The sequence below is a fragment of the Chrysemys picta genome, chromosome 4 (genome assembly GCF_011386835.1).
Source record: "Chrysemys picta bellii isolate R12L10 chromosome 4, ASM1138683v2, whole genome shotgun sequence".
Classification (NCBI taxonomy): domain Eukaryota; kingdom Metazoa; phylum Chordata; order Testudines; family Emydidae; genus Chrysemys; species Chrysemys picta.
The window spans coordinates 31,470,378-31,490,296 of record NC_088794.1 but is presented as its reverse complement, the minus strand read 5'-3'; the positions used below and the strand labels follow the sequence as shown (position 1 = coordinate 31,490,296).

General features: G+C 42.8%; 1 protein-coding gene across 2 annotated transcripts in view; it reads left to right on the top strand.

The window, feature by feature from the left end:
* PHRF1 (PHD and ring finger domains 1) overlaps positions 1 to 19,553 on the top strand; it is a 42,466-nt gene extending 22,913 nt beyond the window's left edge. For both annotated transcript variants that reach the window (XM_024111427.3, XM_042862141.2), the window contains 8 exons: positions 994 to 1,181; positions 2,526 to 2,645; positions 5,672 to 5,826; positions 7,518 to 10,316; positions 11,644 to 11,720; positions 12,365 to 12,625; positions 14,626 to 14,754; positions 18,575 to 19,553. In XM_024111427.3, the coding sequence (XP_023967195.2) occupies positions 994 to 1,181; positions 2,526 to 2,645; positions 5,672 to 5,826; positions 7,518 to 10,316; positions 11,644 to 11,720; positions 12,365 to 12,625; positions 14,626 to 14,754; positions 18,575 to 18,712 (3,867 nt within the window). In that variant the 3' untranslated portion in view covers positions 18,713 to 19,553. The remainder of the gene's footprint in view (positions 1 to 993; positions 1,182 to 2,525; positions 2,646 to 5,671; positions 5,827 to 7,517; positions 10,317 to 11,643; positions 11,721 to 12,364; positions 12,626 to 14,625; positions 14,755 to 18,574) is intronic.
* The last annotated feature ends 366 nt before the right edge of the window (positions 19,554 to 19,919 follow it).

The window sequence follows — 19,919 nt, the reverse complement described above, 5'->3', positions numbered from 1 at the left end:
GTATTACTGTATGAGAAGAGCTTCATCATGTTTCTGATCTGGACCAGTAGTGCTAGGGATTGAACATTCTTCCCCTAACTCTTCCACTGAAATCCCTGGGAAACAGGAGTTTCTTCACTTCTTCTGCAGTATGGGAGAATGGGAAGTTAGTCTACTTGAACTAACTTCTAAGCATATTTGCGTGGCTTGCTGCCAAACCCTGGAATTAAACATACGGTTCACTGTATAAACTGAACCCTGCAGATTTCACACTGCTCTCTTGCCAATGAACTGCCACTCTTGTTTGACACCAGTCCACGCTCACTTGAAATGTGAGTCTCCATCACCCTCTGTTTCTAAGCCCACTGATTAAGCTATGGAATTTTTGCATTGATATCAAACTTACGGGTATGTCTACACTGCAAGCAGTACAGTGGCACAACTGCAGTGCTGCAGCTTGTCATACTCTGCTTTAAGTGGTGGTTATTCCCTACAGTTATAACTTTCCCTTGCCACAGTCTTTAGAGTAGTTAAGATAATGGGGAGTTTGATAGCATCCCTTTTGAATGACAGACTCTTGTGTTAAGGTATTGTATTTCAGAAATTGAAATGACCACTCAAGTTAATGTAATATGTGCAACTTACCGAGTACGTATGTAAAATTACCCTCATCAACCTATGCAAGTTCCATTATACTGTCTATAATACACTAAATAAAAATAGTAAACAATGCAGTCCTCACCATATCAGATGTATACTACTGAGAGAAGTTAGGGCCTCTAACACACAGCACACTCATGCCCAACACCTGCAGGCCTCGCGCATTCTTAACGTGCTTGCTCTGCAAACTTCACCCCAAATCAAAAGTAAAATGTTTTTGTAAACTGCCACATGCTTTTAGTGCCAGGTATCACCGCCTCTTCCCTCCTTGCTCTTGTAGCTAATTTGGATGTTGATAGAAGCCTGTCTTACAATGCATAGTAGTCAACAACTTTTTTTTCCTCACCTGTCCAGGTGAAAAATGAGGTTACTGCTCGCTCCCGTATTGCAAGAACTCTTGGGCTTGGTAGACCTGTACGTGGAGCTTCAATCCCTTCTGTATATAAACCAATAGAACCCTCACTTGGCCTTATGAGAGCAGATATTGGTGCAGCTTCTCTGTCTGTGTTTGGAGATCCCTATGAACTGGACCCATATGACAGGTAAGATCTTGGGATCAAGACCACAGATCTGATGATTTCTCAGATGTGTTTTAATGCTGTTAAAATATTTTAATACTAAATATCTGGTTTCCTTCAAAATTAAATATTTCAAATATATATGTTTTTGGAGGGAGGTCAGAATTAAGGCTAAGATTATGTCACAGAGGTCATGGAAGTCACAGATTCCGTGAATTCCAGAATTCTGTGACATTTTCTGCCTTAGTCCTGGGGCAGCGGAGCTGGAGCTGTCGGGTGGCAGGGGACCACCACACCTCTGAGCTGCTGTGGGGGGCGGATGCTGGATCACCCCCCACCGCTGCAGCAGGGCTCAGGCTTGGGGTCACATCACCCCGTCAGTACCATTTTGCCACTGTTATTTTTAGTAAAAGTCAGGGACCGGTCACAGGCTTCCATGAATTTTTGTTTATTGTCCATGACCGGTCCCTGACTTTTACTAAAAATAATAGTGACAAAATCTTAGCCTTAGTCATAATATTTACCAGTAATATAAAACTACAGACCAAAAGATGACTAGTGGTTGTGCCCAATTTCAGACTTTTTAGAGGGGCCTGATTTTCAGAAATTGCTGAGTATATCCACCCTCTGAAAATTAGGCTTTTTTAAGAAGTGTCAGGTTGGGCATACAAAAATCATTAGTCACTTTTGTCATTTGTGTGTGAAGCTACTTAAGTGTCTTTAGAATCTGATTCTTGTTAACTAACTAGTGACTGACTGTGATATTCTTTATTAAGAAGTAGTTAGCAAATTTTGGGGGGTATAATGATGCAGTGCCTTAACTCTAAAAGTACAATGAATCTGTGGCGTTATATAGGTCTCTTCTCTCTCATTTCCCTTCAATTTTTAAACCTTGAATCAGAAGAAATCCCGCCAGATCTTGTCAAAATGCCACTTCTGAGTCACTTAATCTCATGAATAAATCTGAAACCCCTTTTTAAAGCTTAATCTTAAATTGAAAAGCATATTTGACTATTGTCATTAAAGGGATACTGCCCATTTGAAGACTAATATATTTTAGAAAAGATTTAAAGACTGTTTCCAATAAGACACCTTCCCTTGAATAGCTCCCTAACTTTTGTAATTTTATAGTTGCATTTACCTATATGTTTAAAAAAAAAAATTCTTTCCTGTTGCAGTTTGGGACACCCATACAAACAAGTATAAAGAACTATTGTACGCAAAATGTTAGGAAAAAAGTTTCCTCCCTTTATTTTGGTTATGTTCTTTCAGGTCTAGTAGCCTTCGCTGTGATGGCAAGAGTAGATAATTGTTTAAACAAGGGTTTTTAAGTTGACAGTTTCTCTTTGTGTTTGTTTGTGTCTGCAGTAATGAAGAGATTGCAGCCAACCCAGCTTCACCTGTGAGCGCCAAAAGGAGAATTCTTTCCCAGTCTGCATTAAGATCTCATCGGCCTGTGGCTAGACCCGTTTCTGTGGGACTTTCTGGGTGAGGCAGACAAATTATTATTATTTTTTATTGTATAAAACAGACATTATAGAAGGAATCTGGGTTATAAGATTGCGTGAGCTTTTCTGGGTATCCAGAATCAGAGCACATTTTGGCCCTTCTTGGGCAGTTACTAAAGAACTATAACTAAGGCTCCGTGTTTGTCATGGAGGTCACGGAAGTCATGGATGCGTCTGGTCTGGGGGCCACCTGAGCAACTCAGGCAGCCCCCAGGCCAGGCGCACTGGCCGCTGCTGGGGCAATCTTGGGCCCTCCCTTTCCCCCCAGCAACAGGAGTTTGGGTGTGGGGGAGCTCAGGGCTGGGGGTTGGGGTGCGGGGCAGTGCTTACTTCAGGGTGCTCCCCAAAAGGGCAACAGGAACTCCCCTCCCTCAGCTCCTAGCTCCACATGTTGTCGCTGCCTGCAGGCACCGCCCCTGCAGCTCCCATTGGCTGGGAACCGTGGCCAATGGGAGCTGCAGACCTGGGGCTTGGGGTGGAGCGGAGGCAGCTCATGGAGCTAGGAGCTGGGGTTGCTTCTCAAGAGTTGGGTAGAGAGCTTGCCCCAGCCCCACCAATCCTTTGCCCCCAAAAGCACCTGTGGCACCCCCCACACCGCAACACTCCCCCCCAGAGCACCCGGCATGCCCCACAGCTCCTGCTGCGTCCCCCTACCGTGCCCACCACTTCCCCATGGCCACCCTCCTAAGCCGCCCTCACCCCCCATTTTAGTCAGAGGCATATAGTAAAAGTCACAGGCCGAGAATTTTTGTTTATTGCCTGTGACCTGTCCATGACTTTTACTAAAAATACCTGTGACTAAAACATAGCCTTAACTATAACACAGTTTACACTAATAACAGTTCAATTAATGTAGTTACATTGAGACACCTGCAGTTGGGGGATTTTTTTTTTCATAATTTTTTTTTTTTTAAGGCACTTAGCCTTGTGCTTTAAACTCTGACATGCTTTCTTTGGCTGTATTTCCTCGTGATTCACTCTATCCCATTTTTACATCACCCTTGCTTGCTTCTCATTCAGTAGATCTAACTAACATATTGAAATTTGGAAGTTATCCCTTCTTGTTCTGACGTGGTCTGGCCATTTTTTACTTTAAATGTTGCATTTTAAACATATGTCTGGGAACACTGAGCAGCCCTGCAGTCTCTCTCAATTAAAAATTGTGTCTGAGAAGTGGTGTGCACCACAAAAAAGGATCCTCATATTGCACTTCAGAAGAGTGGGCACATAACTGGCTCTAAATAATGTGGTGCAACAAGCTGCATATAACCTGAGGAGGAGATCAGTAAACTAGCAGATGATTTGGGTGACTAATCTGTTTCCTCTGCCATTTGGTAGAGTTTAGAAGGAGACTGAGGAATGAGTGTTCACTTTCAACCTCTGCTTATATATACTGGGCAGTCAATGATTCAGCTTTCCTCAGTTCAAATAAGCAGCAGAATATTTGGGACAATATCCTTTTAATAAACTAAACAGGAATGGAATGCTGGAACTGGGACATTCCGTTGCAGTTGAATGGAGGAGTTGGCTGAAGGAAGTGCAGTGAGAGCTTCAGGATTCCAGTGTGTTGGTGGCTGGGGGGGATGGGACAGAGATGAGTGAATGTGGAGAGTCCAGGGACAGATTAGGGGTGTGAGTGAAAGGAAAAAGGAGAGTAAAAAAAATCACTAGAGCAAGGAGAAAGCGAGTGTGGGGGAGAGAAGACGAAAAACACCCACACACCTTTCCCCCCCCCACCCCGGAAAAATAAGGGAGCTGCAGGTTGTCATCTCACTGCCCCGGTGATATGATGGGTTTAAGAATAACGTGGTCGTGCCTCTTGGCTACTTGGTATTTTTCTCCACTTTCCCACCTCTTGTTTGGAGGAAGAGGTTTTGGGAAGTCTCAGTGATCCTGTGGGATGGCTTTGGGGGTAGCTTCTTGTTCAGAAGGCAGAATTATTTACCTGTAATTCAGCATCTCTGAAGACATCACTTGACTGGATTACTGCACATCTTCCAATCAGAGCTGGGAGGCAAACATTTTTACATTATGTGGTAGTTCTGTCATATAGGCATATACTTCTGGCATAAATAATACTTTAAAGGTTGGACTGTTGTTTGCTGTGTGTTCATCATGAACTGAAGTGGAGTGCCCCAAAAGGCACTGAGGCACTGGCACTTGGTCTATCCTTCAGATATGCCTGTGGGTGCCTCAGTGGGCCAATAATATTTGAGAGTTATGGAAGTTTTAGAAACAAGACCCAAGAGTGTAGGCATCAAGTAAAATGATGTCTCCAGAGGAGACAAAGTATAGGTAAGAAATTTCCCTAATGGTTAGGTAATGCAGGGAGAGGGCTTAATGTTGTCTATAGTTGAGCCCATTAATATGGCTCTTGGGTTTAATTTATCATGCACTCCGATTCCTTTACAATAGGTGCCCATAAACCACTAAGTTAACTTAAGTAAATTCTTTGAGATAGTAATTTAGGTCTGCTGAGAAGTAAACTGGTAGAACTGCTGGAATGGGGAGGAAAGGTCGAGATAGACCAGACCAGCTATGATGGGAGATATGCTTATGGTAAACTTCAGAATGACACTTTATGGTGGTTAAAAAAATTAATAAGGTCTTTATAAAAAATGTGTAGTTTTTCAAACAATTGAGTGACACTCCCAAGTAGTGTGGTTTCAGATGGCCACTGTGGTGGCTGAAGGCATTTAGCTTTAATTCTGATCTCATGCTGCACTGCAGACCTAAGACATGCAGGTATCTGATATAGCCACTCACTTTGCCATTGTAGGGCACCAGTCCAGAGAGTAGGTATTTTGACCATCTCTCAGCAGAGGGAGGCAGAAGCTGAATGCCTTTTGTGAAGCCAACTCCTATAAAGGGAACTGTACTGGCTGAGCGCACCATTCCTTTGCATGCACCCGATAGCTGATCTTAATTTCATTGTAATATAATCCATTTGTGTAGTCCGAGAGCACTGTAAAGGTAAGGAAAATGTAACCCTTCTGTAACATGCAGGAGAAGTGTGCCTGTCTTGATTCCTGATCAAGAAACCGAAGCTCCCCCTGCGCCTGACCTGTTGGGAAGCATACTGTCTGGGCAGAGCCTCCTCATGATGAGTGGGTCTGATGTGGTCATCAACAGAGATGGCTCACTAACAGCAAAGAGGGCAGGTGAGGTTTTGGCTTCTCAGTTCTTAATTAACTGTTTGGTATTTAGTCACATGGGTCTCTATCCTGCAAACACTACATATGTGCTTAACTTTGAGCATATACATAAACGTTTACGGGATCAGGGCGGTAGGTACTAACTAGAGTAAAAATAAGTTTTTGACATGTACACCCATGCTTCTGTTTTAATTGCATAGTGACAAGGTCATTGGAAGAACTGGTTTAATGGGAGGTGGTGGTTGTCACCTGTATAAGCAAATACCAAATTCACAGTCCATTTTGGTTGATTTCACGGTCATAGGAATTTAATAATCGTAAATTTAATGATTTCAGCTATTGAAATCTGAAGTTTCACCGTGTTGTAATTGTAGGGGTCCTGACCCAAAAAGGAGTTTTGTGTGTGTGTGTGTGTGTGTGTGTGTGTGTGTGTGTGTGTAGGGGGATCGCAAGGTTGTTGTAGGGGGTGTTGTGGTACTGCTACCCTTACTTCTGCGCTGCTGTTAGTGGTGGCGCTACCTTCATTGCTGGGCAGCTGGAGAGCGGTGGCTGCTGGCTGGGAGCCCAGCTCTGAAGGCAGAGCTGCTGCCAGCAGCAGCACAGAGGTAAGGATGGCATAGTATGGTACAGTATTGTCCCTTACTTCTCCACGGCTTCCTGCAGAGCTGGGCCCTCCGTAAGCAGCCGCCAATCTCTGGCTGTCCAGCTCTGAAGGCAGCAGCACAGGAGTATGGGTGGCGTGGTATGGTATTGCCAAACTTACTTCTGTGCTGCTGCTGGCAGGGCTCTGCCTTCAAAATTGGGCACCCAGCCAACAGCCACTGCTCTCTGACTGGGCAGCCAGCGCAGAAGTAAGGGTGGCACTACTGTGACTCTAAAATAACCTTGCAACCCCCTTCCCTCCCCTCCCCCCACAACTCCCTTTTGGGTCAGAACTCTCAATTTGAGAAATGCTGGTCTCCCCCTGTGAAATCTGTATAGTATGGGATAAAAGCACACACAAGGCCAGATTTCACAGTCCATTACATGTTTTTCATGGCCGTGAATTTGGTAGGGCCCTATATATAAATACTGCACTGTAGCTGTTTTGTCATTTGTCACAACTCTCAGTGAACTGGATGAAGCAAAGGGACCTTAAAACCCAATTTTCCTGGAATTTCACATGTTTACTGCCGCCTTATTTGTGAAATACATGGTGAATGGTATGAACAGACAGCTCAAAGTACAGCGATGAGGAGCTTGGCAAGGAAATTAAATTAAATACTTGGTAGAGTAGGTGCTGTATTCATATATTGAGGTACATTCACTCTCCTGACTTAATCATTCTTATCTTGGAAAATATCTGTTCATAATTCTTAAAGCTAATTGTCCTTTAATTCCCCACATATCACTGTCCACATATGTTAATCAGTCTATGGCTAAAAGATTAGAAACAGTCTCATTATATGCCCTTTGGTGTTTCCAAGTGCACTTGCTACTCTACTAGTGATATTTGGTTGCCACAAAGACACCATTGTCCAACATAAGCCTTGAGCATTTGACTAAAATGGTACCGGGCATGGTGGCTTGTTGTTGCCAAGGATGCTTCAACAGGCAAAAGTGGAAGATTAAGACTAGTACAGAGTTAATGCTCCTTTCATTTTGGAATAAGAGGAGTAAATGTTGAAAAGATTATCTTTTTCTTTTGTATGTTTTAGTTCCGTCACGGCAGAGAAACTTACTTAGTGACTTGAGGGTGGAAGATGGATTAGGAGAAAATCTTCAACCAAGTACATTGCACTCAGGGACCACAGCAAGCAGCTCCAGTGCAGAACCTTCAGTTTCGTTGGGGCTGAATCCTCACACCAGACCCACCTCATCAAGCTTATTTTCAACATCATCCTCATTAAGCAGGTTCAAGAAGGCAGAGAACCCCGCACAGACAACAGCGGGGAGAGCAGCTGTTAGATTAGAATATTCAATGACTCCTAGATCTGTTCAGACTCTCAGTGTGGCAAATCTGAGCAGACCTGGTCTAAAATCAGATGAAATGCCTAGATTTAATGGGGATTCTAAACATGCTGTGCCCTCTTCGAAACCCTTCAACAATAACTCTAATTTGAGTTCAAAAAGTGTAGCTGTGAGACAGCTGCTACAACCAGCAGCTCCCAAGAGGATTGATATCTCTGAGCTTCCCAGGATACCAAAGATTAAAAAGGAAATTGTCAGCAGGCATTCAGAATCAGAACCTTCAGGGAACCAAAGCTGTGACATCCCCAATTCCTGTATAACCCAGCTGACTGGCAAAGGGAGCACTAATCAGTCAGGAAAAGGTAGCAAGGTGGAAAGCAACAAGTCAAATACCAAGGAATCTCAACAACAGACACACACAAGTGGAGGCTCTTTTTCCACAAATACAGGTGTCTATGGAAGTACAACACCGTTGGGGTCATCAAGGAATAAAGGTGTAAGCTCTTCTTTTGAGAGCTTTAAGATTAATATCCCTGGAAATGCAGGGCATTCCAGCAGAGTGTCTAATCCTGGGTTTTGTAATACCTTCCGCCCTGTAGACAACAAAGTGCAACAGAGAGAGAATCCTTCCCCTCTCTTCTCAATTAAAAAACCAAAGCAGATCAAAAGTGAAATATTATACGATCCCTTTGATCCAACAGGCTCAGATTCAAGTTCAACAAACAGCAGTCCTGAAAGGCTTGTCTCAGGAGTGCCGCTAACAAACATCACCAGAACCATTTCGATTGAAAATCCCAGAGTTCAAACATTTCAAACTGTACGTCGTTTTACCCCTTACACGGTAGAAAATATCTTTGGATCGGGTGCTGAATCATCTGATGTTCCATCAAGTAACACAGAGTCTCATGATGATGTGACAATAGAGGGTAGGATTGTGGAACAGATCTCTGATACTGAACAAGAGAAAATGGATGAGGAAGAATCGCAAAGCAGGCCCTGTACTTCATCTGCAGTCAAACGAACTTCTAACCTGGAGTATTTAGAAGAAGAAAGCAGAGAAAGTCCTAGTGTGTTCTTTGATGCAGAAGACCTAGCTAGAGCTAATGTGAAGCTGGAGCCAGATAGCCCCTCTAGTAATGATGGGCAACAAAAAATCCATAAAAGGGAACAAATGGAGAGAGAGTCACGTTCCCGATCCCGGTCAAACTCCAGCTCCCGAAGCCGAAAAAGATTGAAAAGAAAAAAGGCAGTTCTCAAAGAACATAAGAGAATCCCATCAAGGTCCAGGTCGAGAACACGCTCAAAGGAAAGAAGCTCCAGGTCCACCTCTTGGTCAGCTGAAGAGGACTACAGCAAAATACACAAACTGAAATCCAAGAACAGGCGGTCGTCTAGTGATCGTTCAAGTAGTCATGAACGATCAAAAAAAAAGAAAGCAAAGGATAAAACGAAAGACAAAAAATCAAAAGGTTCCTGGTCCAGGGACAGAAAGAAATCCAGGTCACGCTCAGGGAGTCCTGACAGCTCTTCTTTTGAGTTTTATGAAAGCCGAAAAAAGAAAAGGCAATCTGGCTCTCGATCAAGAGGAAGAGAGCGTTCCCGATCAAATAGCATTGAGAGAACTAAAAGGCGGAAGCACAGGAGAGACAAAAGCTATGAGAGATATGATAAAAAAGATGGTAGCTCAAGGCCAAGGGAGAGAAAGAGATCAAGATCCAGGTCACGGGAAAGGAGAAAATGGAGATCTAGGTCGCCCTCTGTATCGAGGTCCAGGGAGCACAAAAGCACTAAATCTAGGGGGAAAAGGCCACTATCTAGATCACACTCCAAGGAAAGAAAGCACAAGTCAAAACAGGTGACATCACTTCCTCCTCCAGAGAAGGATCAGAGGTCGTCAGATGACAATGTATCCAGTGTTTTTGTGCATTGTCATTCTTTGAAACAAGAGCTGGAAGAGCCAACGCCAGAAGATGTTTCCTTAAACCTCCAATCAGCCATCATACCTGAAAAGGAGACGCCAAGCGAGACTGCTGTACATCATGAAAATGCCCAAGAGAGTGCAGAGATGGAGCACATTTCTGAGGATTTTACAAATGAAGCTGCCCCCCCGCTGCCAGAGAACACAAGTTTTCTTGCTTTACACGACAATATAGACACTTCCCTTGAGAGGGAATTAATAGATGGGACTGATTCAGCTGTGGTTAGTAGCCACAATAATGTGAACCTGGAGGAGACTACAACTAAAATAGAAGATATTGAAGAGTGTTCACCTCTAATAGAATCACCTCGAGAGAAGGAAGTTATTGTGCAGGATGAAAGTGAAGCAACACCAACCCAAAGCTTATCTGAAAATAAAGTTGCAGAGTGTGTGAAAGATGCTAATGATGAGTGTCCTGTGTTAGATAAAAAAGCCAATGATGTAAATAAACCTGAGCTGGAGGCAGTACCTCAGGGCCCTGTGTTGAAAGCTAAAGCACTTGTGAAAAGGGTTACATGGAATTTACAAGAGGAAGAAAGTGATGCATTGACTGCTGAAAAAACACCAAGTAAGTTTGTTGTTTGTTTTGCAAAAAAAAAAAAAAAAAAAAAATCATAACTAAGGATATGATTTGATCACAGATTCTGTGACTTTAACAGATCTCCTTGACTACTTCGGCTCAGGCTTCAGCCCCACCATGACCATACCATGATTTTGTACATTTTTACTATGACTTCTCTGGGAATTTTCCTAATTTTACTGTGACAAAATCATATCCATAATCATAATGCACTGAGTATGTTGTCTGTAAGGGACCGTGTCAGTGAAATAGAAAGCTGTCTCGCACTTCTGTAGTGAAACTCTGAAGAAAAGTCATTGTCATAACTGTGCATGTCTACCCTACAAGCAGCACAGCTGCAACTACACTGCATAGATAGTTGCTACAGCTATAGAAGGGTTTTTTCCATTGCTGTAGTAAATCCACCCTCGTGAGAAGCAGTAGCTAGGTAGTCGGAAGAATTCTTCCATCAGCCAGGCTGCATCTGCTTGCGGGGGCGGGGAGGAGGGGAGGGTTGTGAAATTTTTCACAGCCCTGTGCGATGTAGCTGGGTCAATCTAATTTTTAGGTGCAGACCAGGTCTCTCATTGTCTAAAGTGACCAGTGGCACAAATAACTGCTCTTCACTCTTGTTAGCCCTGCAGCGCTAACACAGCGAAGAGGGATGTAACTGGATTTTGTTCCTTCTTGTGCATCAACTGAATTATTTGACAAGTTCCAATCAGTTATACTTGTGCAAACCCAGTAAAACAGTAGGCTTGCACAAGTGTCTCTTGGCTTGTAATTGAAAGGCAGTGAGATTGTTCAGGTGTAGCCACAGACCTTCTTTGTCCTGCGGAGCCTTGGTGCTGGGTGTGATTGTGATGGAAAGAATCCAGCTGGACTCTGAGCCCAGGTTGAGTTTGCAAGACTGAGAGAAAAACCATCTTTTCACTTAGCACATGCGATATGGAAATCATTGAGACAATATGAACGTAGGCCGTCCCTGTCAGGCTGTTAAACTTCTTTCAGAGGAGAACTGCATCCGAAACATCTTAATGGGGCATAATTTTCAAAAAGTGAGGAGCAGCCTCTAAAATTCAGGTGTTTCAAGCTGGTCACCCAAAATCACGAGTTACTTTTGAAAAAGTGGGCTAGTGTGTGTAATCAGATTTTCTTTTTGCATCTGAAAATCCTCACTTAGCAGAAGTTGTGAAATATAAAATTAGTCACTGCACAGAATTCTTTCTTAGCCAATGACAGTGCTAGATTTTTGCTTTTCTTACAGCTCACTTTGTACTTGTGATGAATTTGGGTTTATCACTGTTCTTAAATGCTTTTTTCTTGGGAATTTTAGGGGTGCCGTTTTACAAACTTCAGAGAGCAAAGGAAGGGGCCTGGAAAGCAGAGGACTTGAGCCAAACATTAAATCAGGTGCAGTTAAATGAGCCTCCTCCAACCAATTATATGATTCCTGAGCCTATGTTTCCTGATCTAGATTCCTCTCAGGTTGGTTCCCACTCCAAAAGCGAAGTGTCATGGAAGGTCATTCCACCTCATCCGTGACCTCGTTGTGCCCCGCCCCTTCCATTACAGAATTCTGCTCCTTCCTCTGCGTGTAGTACATTCCATACAGCCCATGCACTTCAGCAATCCACAAACTGCTTATTCCTTCAAACCGTCCTCACACTTAGATTAAAAATCAAAGTTCATTCCTTTACTTTGCAATATACTTATAGCTTCTGCTTTCCAGCATTTATTTGCCCCCCAAAATCTTGCTTTTGAGGAACAAATTGTCTTGCTGTAAAACCCAGCTTTTTGGCCGTGGTTCATATTATACATGCTTGTCCATCTGTGCTGCCCACCAGTGAGAAGTTGAGTAGGAGTAGTGCTGGCTGCTGGAACAGAGAAGTCTTGCTGTGGCATGGAAACCTCAGCCCTTTTGACTTAAAGAAATGTTTAGCAGTAAGTCACTTCTCTGTTTCAGTGGGTAAAAGCTGCTTTTAAATTCCCTAAACTCTGCTTTTCTGCACTGTAATATCAAGAAGCGTTTGCCAAAGAGTGTCTCTATTTCATAGGTGTACAGTCAAAACATACCTTTGACACCACCTCTGCCCTCAAGCCTGCCACCCTATGCACCAGTCAGTCAGCCCACAGTTCAGTTCATAATGCAGGGGAGTCTTCCTCTGCTTGGCTGTGTGGCAGGACAGAGTTTGACTCCAGAGCCAGACAGCCTGGCTACGGCTTCTGAACCAGGAAATCAGACTGCTTCGGTTGGAGACGTGGAAGAGAAAATCAAAGCACCTAACCCTCCACTGGATAAAACAAAAAATGAAGAAGTAAGTGAAAGCCTTGATGTTAACATATATTCAGAGTCATGTACTCAGACTGTGCCAATCCCACTGTGGCATTTGTGTGTTCTCATAAATCATGAGCAACACTTTTGTGGCTTGTCACTATAATCAGAAATGAGAGATGAATGAGATGTTCTGTTTTGTTTAACTTGCTTTAGGGTCACAAATATTTCATGCCATGTGACTTCACTGGCCCTACTGCCACAGAGTGACTAACTTTGCTTTGGATCACTGTGCTACCAGTGGAACACTGGACCAAGCTCGTCTTTGGTTTATCTGGGTCTTCCTCTGTGTGACAACTCTTTTTTTGTGTCAGACCCCTTCCTAGGTCTCTGCCCTAGTTAGTTTCACTCTGCAGCTTCTGCTAGACCACAGGAGCAGACCTCTGTTGTAGCTGAATGCTCTTAGAAAGAGGAGGTGAGGCTCTTTTCTGCATAGCCATCTACCCCTCTCCCCTGCCCATCACAATGAAACTGATTAGGACTGCATCAAACCACCACAAGTGTGAAATTTCTCTGCAGGGGAGTTTGAGTGCAATTTAAAACATTTGGGATGCTTGACCTACTACCAAATGCCAAATGGTAAATTCCTGAAAGCCAGAATGTTCAAACTTGTATAAATACCTGAATTCATTCTCTTCTGTTTTGAAATGGACATAATTTGGCTACAGCAGAAGTCTATATACTTTAGTTAGAGAATCATAGAAATGTAGAGCTGGAGTGGACTTCAGGAGGTTATCTAGTCCATCCCCCTTTGCTTAGGGACTTCAGGAGGTTACCTAGACCATCCCTGACAGGTAGTTTGTCTCACCTGTTCTTAAAAACCTCCAATGACAGAAATTCCACAGCCTCCTTCAGTAACTTATTCTAGTACTTAGCAGGAAAAACTTTCTAATAATAAGGATAACTATCTAAGGCCTGGTCCACACTAACCCCCCACTTCGAACTAAGGTACGCAAATTCAGCTACGTTAATAACATAGCTGAATTCGAAGTACCTTAGTTCGAACTTACCGTGGGTCCAGACGCGGCAGGCAGGCTCCCCCGTCGATGCCGCGTACTCCTCTCGCCGAGCTGGAGTATCGGCGTCGACAGCGAGCACTTCCGGGATCGATCCGGGATCGATTTATCGCGTCTAGACAAGACGTGAGGGATCGATCCCAGAAGATTGATTGCTTACTGCCGGACCCGGAGGTAAGTGTAGACTTACCCTAACATAACCTAATTTCCTTTGCTATAGATTAAGTTCATTACTACTTGTCCTACCTGCATTATATCCACTGCTACTGCCTTGATGCTGAGTTGGGTTTCTTGATTATATTCACTGTCTATCTTTGGGCCTGTAATAGTTATTAACACCTATGTGCAAGTCCTAAAAATCACTTTTACTATATCTACTGCTGGGTCCATAAAAAAATGGCTTACTAGCACTGAAAATCCATGACTGAGCAGCAATTTTTATGTAGTGTGAATTCAGTTACAACGGAAGAATTGTAAGCTGCTTTTGATGTGATTTGTAATACTTTATCTTGGAGATCTCTCTACTACCCATCTTTCCTGTGTAATGTTAGAGCTATTTGAAGTTGAAGTATTATCTTCCCAGCTGTGATTTGCCTTCATAAACAATCTCAGAGCCTTTTAGGTACTCTTTTTATCAATGGATGATGCTTCACATTCAAGGCTGCTGGATTAGGGAGGTTAGTCCAAAAAAATTAATAAACAAGTGAATTGAGGAATGACTGTCAAAATACAGTTGAACCCTCAGAGTAATTTAGCACTGAGCAGGGGTTCACTGAAGCAGGAATTGTAGTTTGCTCAACGTGTGACTTTCATTCTAGTTCGCTATAAGTGGGTTTCACTTCACTTGTAACTCTTTAAATCTTGAAATAAATCTTCACTTTGTCAGCTGACTTTTTAAATAGGACTGGACTCCGGAGGCTGCTTACAGATAATCTTGGGTTACTCATTCTTCATTTTTGCTTTGTAGTATATGAAGAAACTCCACATGCAGGAGAGGGCTGTGGAAGAAGTGAAACTTGCCATTAAGCCCTTTTACCAGAAGAGGGAGATTACCAAGGAGGAATACAAAGATATTCTCCGAAAAGCAGTACAAAAGGTAAAAAAGGAAATGTTGACTTTTAAAACAGAAGGGGAACTGCGGACAGTGTCAAAGCTTGGATTACATTTACTGTAGTTGCATGCTGTAACAGAGTGGCAGATTCTAGAACTCTGCATGGGATCTTGCAGAGCTTTAACATAAGAACTAGGTGTTTTAGGCAGGTCTGATAAAATCACCTATTATTAAAGTTCTCTGACGCTTCCTATTTTAATACCCTGTTTTTCGGTTGCTAATAACTTTGCCAAGCTTTAACTGCTTGGGCTGAGATTTTCCATGTTGGGAGTCTGCCTCAGGCTGAATTTTCTTAGGAAAATTTCAGCCAAAACAGTCTCCTTTCCAAGAATGAGCTAGGGAAATATACATTGTTTTTCTCCTGCTAAATTCTGTGATCTTTTCTTGGAACAGCTCATGTCCCCAAGCTTTGGAGCAGGGACTTGAAATTTGGCAGGAGGTGGCCTTTACATCGAGGATGTGCCTTTTGCCATCTCCCTGAAGATCTGCCCAAGTTGTAAGCCTTTGAAAAATTGCAGTTCACGCATACTTGGATTTCTTTAGTTTTAGCTTCTAAAATGGAAGAAGATTCTAACTTCACTGAGCTCGTTTGAGCCTCTCTCAGCCTCTTAGTGCTGACCAGGCTGCGCATGCACCATCCCCACAGAGAGGCTGAGCATGCTCACTCCAGCCCAGGGCTCCAGGGGCAAAGTCAGACTTTCCTTGAAATGGTTGCTCCCAACTGCTCTGGGGTGGGCGGGGCATTGGCAGTGAGAGCAGGGAGCCTGTCTCTTCTGCACTCTCAATGACCCCTCCCTGCTGGCATCCATGTAACTTGTCTGATTCAAATGCAGAGGGAATAAAAACTGGACTGGGGGAGAGCAAGGTTAGATTCAGGCTTGGAGTCTGAGACTGGGAGGGAATGGGTGGGGGAGAAAAATTGGCACAGGCTGGGAAGAGACTGAGATTGGGAGCTGCAGGGGAGGTTAGGCTGAGACTGGTTGGGCAAGGAGACAGATTTGAAACCAGGGGGAGGGAGACTGGAGCTAGGAGCTAATGAGGGAAATGGAGGGGTGGAGAACAAGAGTTGGGGGTGGACCATTGATATTGGATGAGGAGACTGGGCTAGCTAGGCTGGGCAAGGAGCCAGGGATGCGGTAGGCAAAAGGAGGCTGAAATTGAATAAGGAGAATGACTGTGAGTGGGAGTCAGTGAGGAGGAAGCGGGAGAGAGTGGACGAGAAACTGGGAGGAGGGAACTGTGAGAGGGAGAGACTGGCAGTGTGTGGGAGAGATTGGGATTTAGGGAGCCTGGAGGGGGTTACTAGGATCGATGGGGCAAGGAGACTGGGGACTGATGAGTGGAACTGTAGATTGGGGGGAAAAGGCTAATGGTACTGGGATAAGGAGCCAGAGATATGTAAGAAACTGAACTGGGACAGGGCAGAAGGGATCAAGCTTGCAGGGAAACAGGCAAAATAGTCTGTGCCTACTAGATGATACTCACCTCCAGATTCTGGAATAGAATCAGAGATTCTTGAGTCTCGCCATTCCTCTGCTGTCAGCAAACATCAGTGAATTCTACTGGCACAGTATGTGTCTCATCCTAGTCTAAATGCTGGTCCCCATAGAGCAGGAGTCGGCAACCTTTCAGAAGTGGGGTGTCGAGTCTTCATTTATTCACTCTAATTTAAGGTTTCGCGTGCCAGTAATACATTTTAACATTTTTAGAAGGTCTCTTTCTATAAGTCTATAATATATAACTAAACTATTGCTGTATGTAATATAAATAAGGTTTTTAAAATGTTTCAGAAGCTTCATTTAAAATTAAATTAAAATGCAGAGCCCCCCAGACTTGGTGGCCAGGACCCGGGCAGTGTGAGTGCCACTGAAAATCAGCTCGCGTGCCGCCTTTGGCACGTGTGCCATAGGTTGCCTACCCCTGCGATAGAGGGTGACAACTTACTACTATCAGGTAGTCTATTAGGTCTGTGCAGTTGATGCAAAGATTTTAACCCTGCTCTTGACCTATGGGGGTGTGTACATGATGCCACGTAATTGAATTTCTATACTTTCAATTTGCTTTGTTGAAAAACCTAGGAAATTACACACAGACTACATTTTAAAAAAAACATTAAGGTTGGAAAGTCAAGTACTCAGTTAGGAAATGCCAGAATATAGGTTGCTTGTGCAACCTGAATTCTGCCTTTTGTGTGTGTTCATTATGATGCAGTCTTTAATTACATGATCATGCAGAACTGTGCTCAATTCTTGAGCAGCTTTTAATATTTTGTTTTATGCTTACTGTTCTGTGTGTGGCTTTAGGCCTTATTTGTTGCTCACTAATCAAATTCTTCTTCCAAGACACAATTATTAATTTCCTCATGGGCTTTAATGGCGTTCATTACAATAGTATCCAAGTGCTTCACAAATATTATCTTCATAATACCTCTGTGTGGTGGTGAGTGGTATTATCCCCATTTTGCAGATAGGCAACTGAGGCACGAGAAGCCAAAATAATCCACTATTTTGAGTGCCCAATTTGAGAAACCTAGGAGCTGATTTTTCAGAGTTCTTAGCCTTATATAGCACTTCAAACATTCAAAGCACAGCTCCTGTTGACTTCATGCTCAGCACTTCTGCAAGTCAGCTACTCCGAAATTAAGGAACACATAATTATAGATCACCTGTGAAAAGTTTGGTTTAAGTGACTTGCCCAGCGTTACATAGAAACTCTATGGCAGAGTCAGGGATGGAATCCAATTCTCTAAGGTAGCTTTCAACTGCCTTAACCACGAGACTGTCTTCCTCTTCCTGCAATCTCCTGACTCCTTCATTGCACACATTCCAACTTCTGCAAAAATTTAAGCTGACGGTCCTACAGACAACAGGCTGCTTCTCTACACAACCCTGATTCATTGCTAGAGCAGATCCATCCTGTCCCCTGAATGAGGCAGGAGGCCTGTGGAACATACAATATGTGGATCATGAGTTTAAAGACCATATCAAATGCATAAACACAAGGGAGCTGAATTAAGGTTGCACAGGCAACCTGAATTCTGGCATTTCCTAACTTTTGAGTGTTCGACTTTGCAACTGTAAAATGTTCTTTTAAATTTAGCTTTTTGTGTTTTTTATTTTGGGTCACTCTGAGTCAGGATTTTGAATTCCGCATAGACATGCAGAGATTTTTGCCAAGCCACTTTGATATTATATCCAATAAGCTTCATTGTAGGTACATAAGAGGAGTCAAAGTCTTTCTGAAATGATGAGAATCATGCTCCAGTGACAGAAATCCTCCAGGGAAAACCTCAGAGGAGCCCTTTCTGCGGAGCAAGCTTAGACTGACATCTGTGTTCTGTTATAAAAACAACAAGGAGTCTGGTGGCACCTTAAAGACTAACAGATTTATTTGGGCATAAGCTTTCGTGAGTAAAAACCTCACTTCTTCGGATGCATCCGAAGAAGTGAGGTTTTTACTCACGAAAGCTTATGCCCAAATAAATCTGTTAGTCTTTAAGGTGCCACCAGACTCCTTGTTGTTTTTGTAGATACAGACTAACACGGCTACCCCCTGATACATGTGTTCTGTTATGGTTGAGTTACTAATAAAGCCAGCTAAAGGATAGACTTGGAGTGCACACAGTGCTATATGGTGTCTGCTCACATGTTAATTTTTTATGCTTTTTATTAGCTAGTTTTTCATACTACACAACGAATGCATAATTGGGAAAGCAGGTCTGAAGTACAAGTGGTAGTTTGACACCCTTCTCACCCTTCTTGTAACAATATTTATTAACTGAATGACCTGTTTTTTTGCTCTCTAGATTTGTCATAGCAAAAGTGGAGAAATCAATCCTATGAAGGTGGCCAATTTGGTAAAGGCATATGTTGAGAAATATAAACATATGAGGAAACACAAGAAGACAGACACTGAAGAAGATCTGCACGAAATGGAGAATTGAAGTAAGACCCATCATGAGACAAATTGGGGTTATTCTGGCCAAGGACATTATTCTGGAGAGAATAAATAGTCTGCAGTTGCATCTCATTGAAAAGAAGACGTAAAGAAGCTGGATGTAATAGGATTTGTCTGCCGAAGGAAGCTTGAATTGTTTTCCACGTGGGAATAGAATTTCTTGTCTTGAATGAACTACAGTTGTAGACCCAAACGACATAAATCAAATGCCCCCAAACCAGCAGCATAGTTCAGCGGAGACTTAGAAAATATTAAACTTTGGGGGCTCTCAAGTTGCTACAGTTTTTAGGGTTTATTTTGATCACATTTTTGGTCTGTGCACCTGTCTTGCTAACAGTTTAAAACTGGACACCATTTTTATATTCAGTACATAAAGAGAGATACTGTTTCCATTGTGTTATTTATCAAACTCTGGATTGTCTTTAAAAACTTCTCATACGTTGATTTAATACTTGAAATGTGGTATTTTTAGCCTGCTCGATGGTGAGTGAAACTTTGACTCACTCTCAGTCGTACAGGAGTTGCAAAAGTGAGCTAACCTTTATAAAGTGTCTTCAGAAAACACTGCTCAAGATGTGGCATTTATTTACATTCTGTTAAAGTATCTTGTTAATGAGAATCTTAATTTTTTTGAAGGGGGGGCAGATTATGTTGCAATTTTGTAAATAATGTGCCGATGGTTGTTTTTGCGTTTTACTAAACTGCCTTTCAGAGAAAACAAAGAGCAAAGATTGTGAATTTTTCAATAACAAGCTTGAGGAATGAGAGGGAACGATGTACAAATCAGAAATGTGACAGAATTTATAAAGTTATTTTGAATGGTTTTAGCCATGCAGAAAGTGTCATTTATTTGTCCTTATCCTTGCATCTTACTCTTTCAGTAGCTTTTCTGTATAAATCTCCACTCTTGGGTCTTAAAAGGATACCCCAGGCTCTATTTAAGGCCTGGCCTACATCTAAATATTAGATTGACCCAGCTACATCACTCAGGGCTGTGAAACATTTCATACCATCTGCAAAGTAGTTAGGTTTGCCTAACCCTTTGTGTGGCTATGAATAGTTTGACGGAAGAATTCTTCTGTTAACCTAGCTACCACCTCTTGGAGTGATGGAAAAATCCCTTCCTTTGATGTAGAAAGTATCTACGCTACAGCTACAGTGCTATAGCTGTTCCGCTGTAGTGTAAACATACC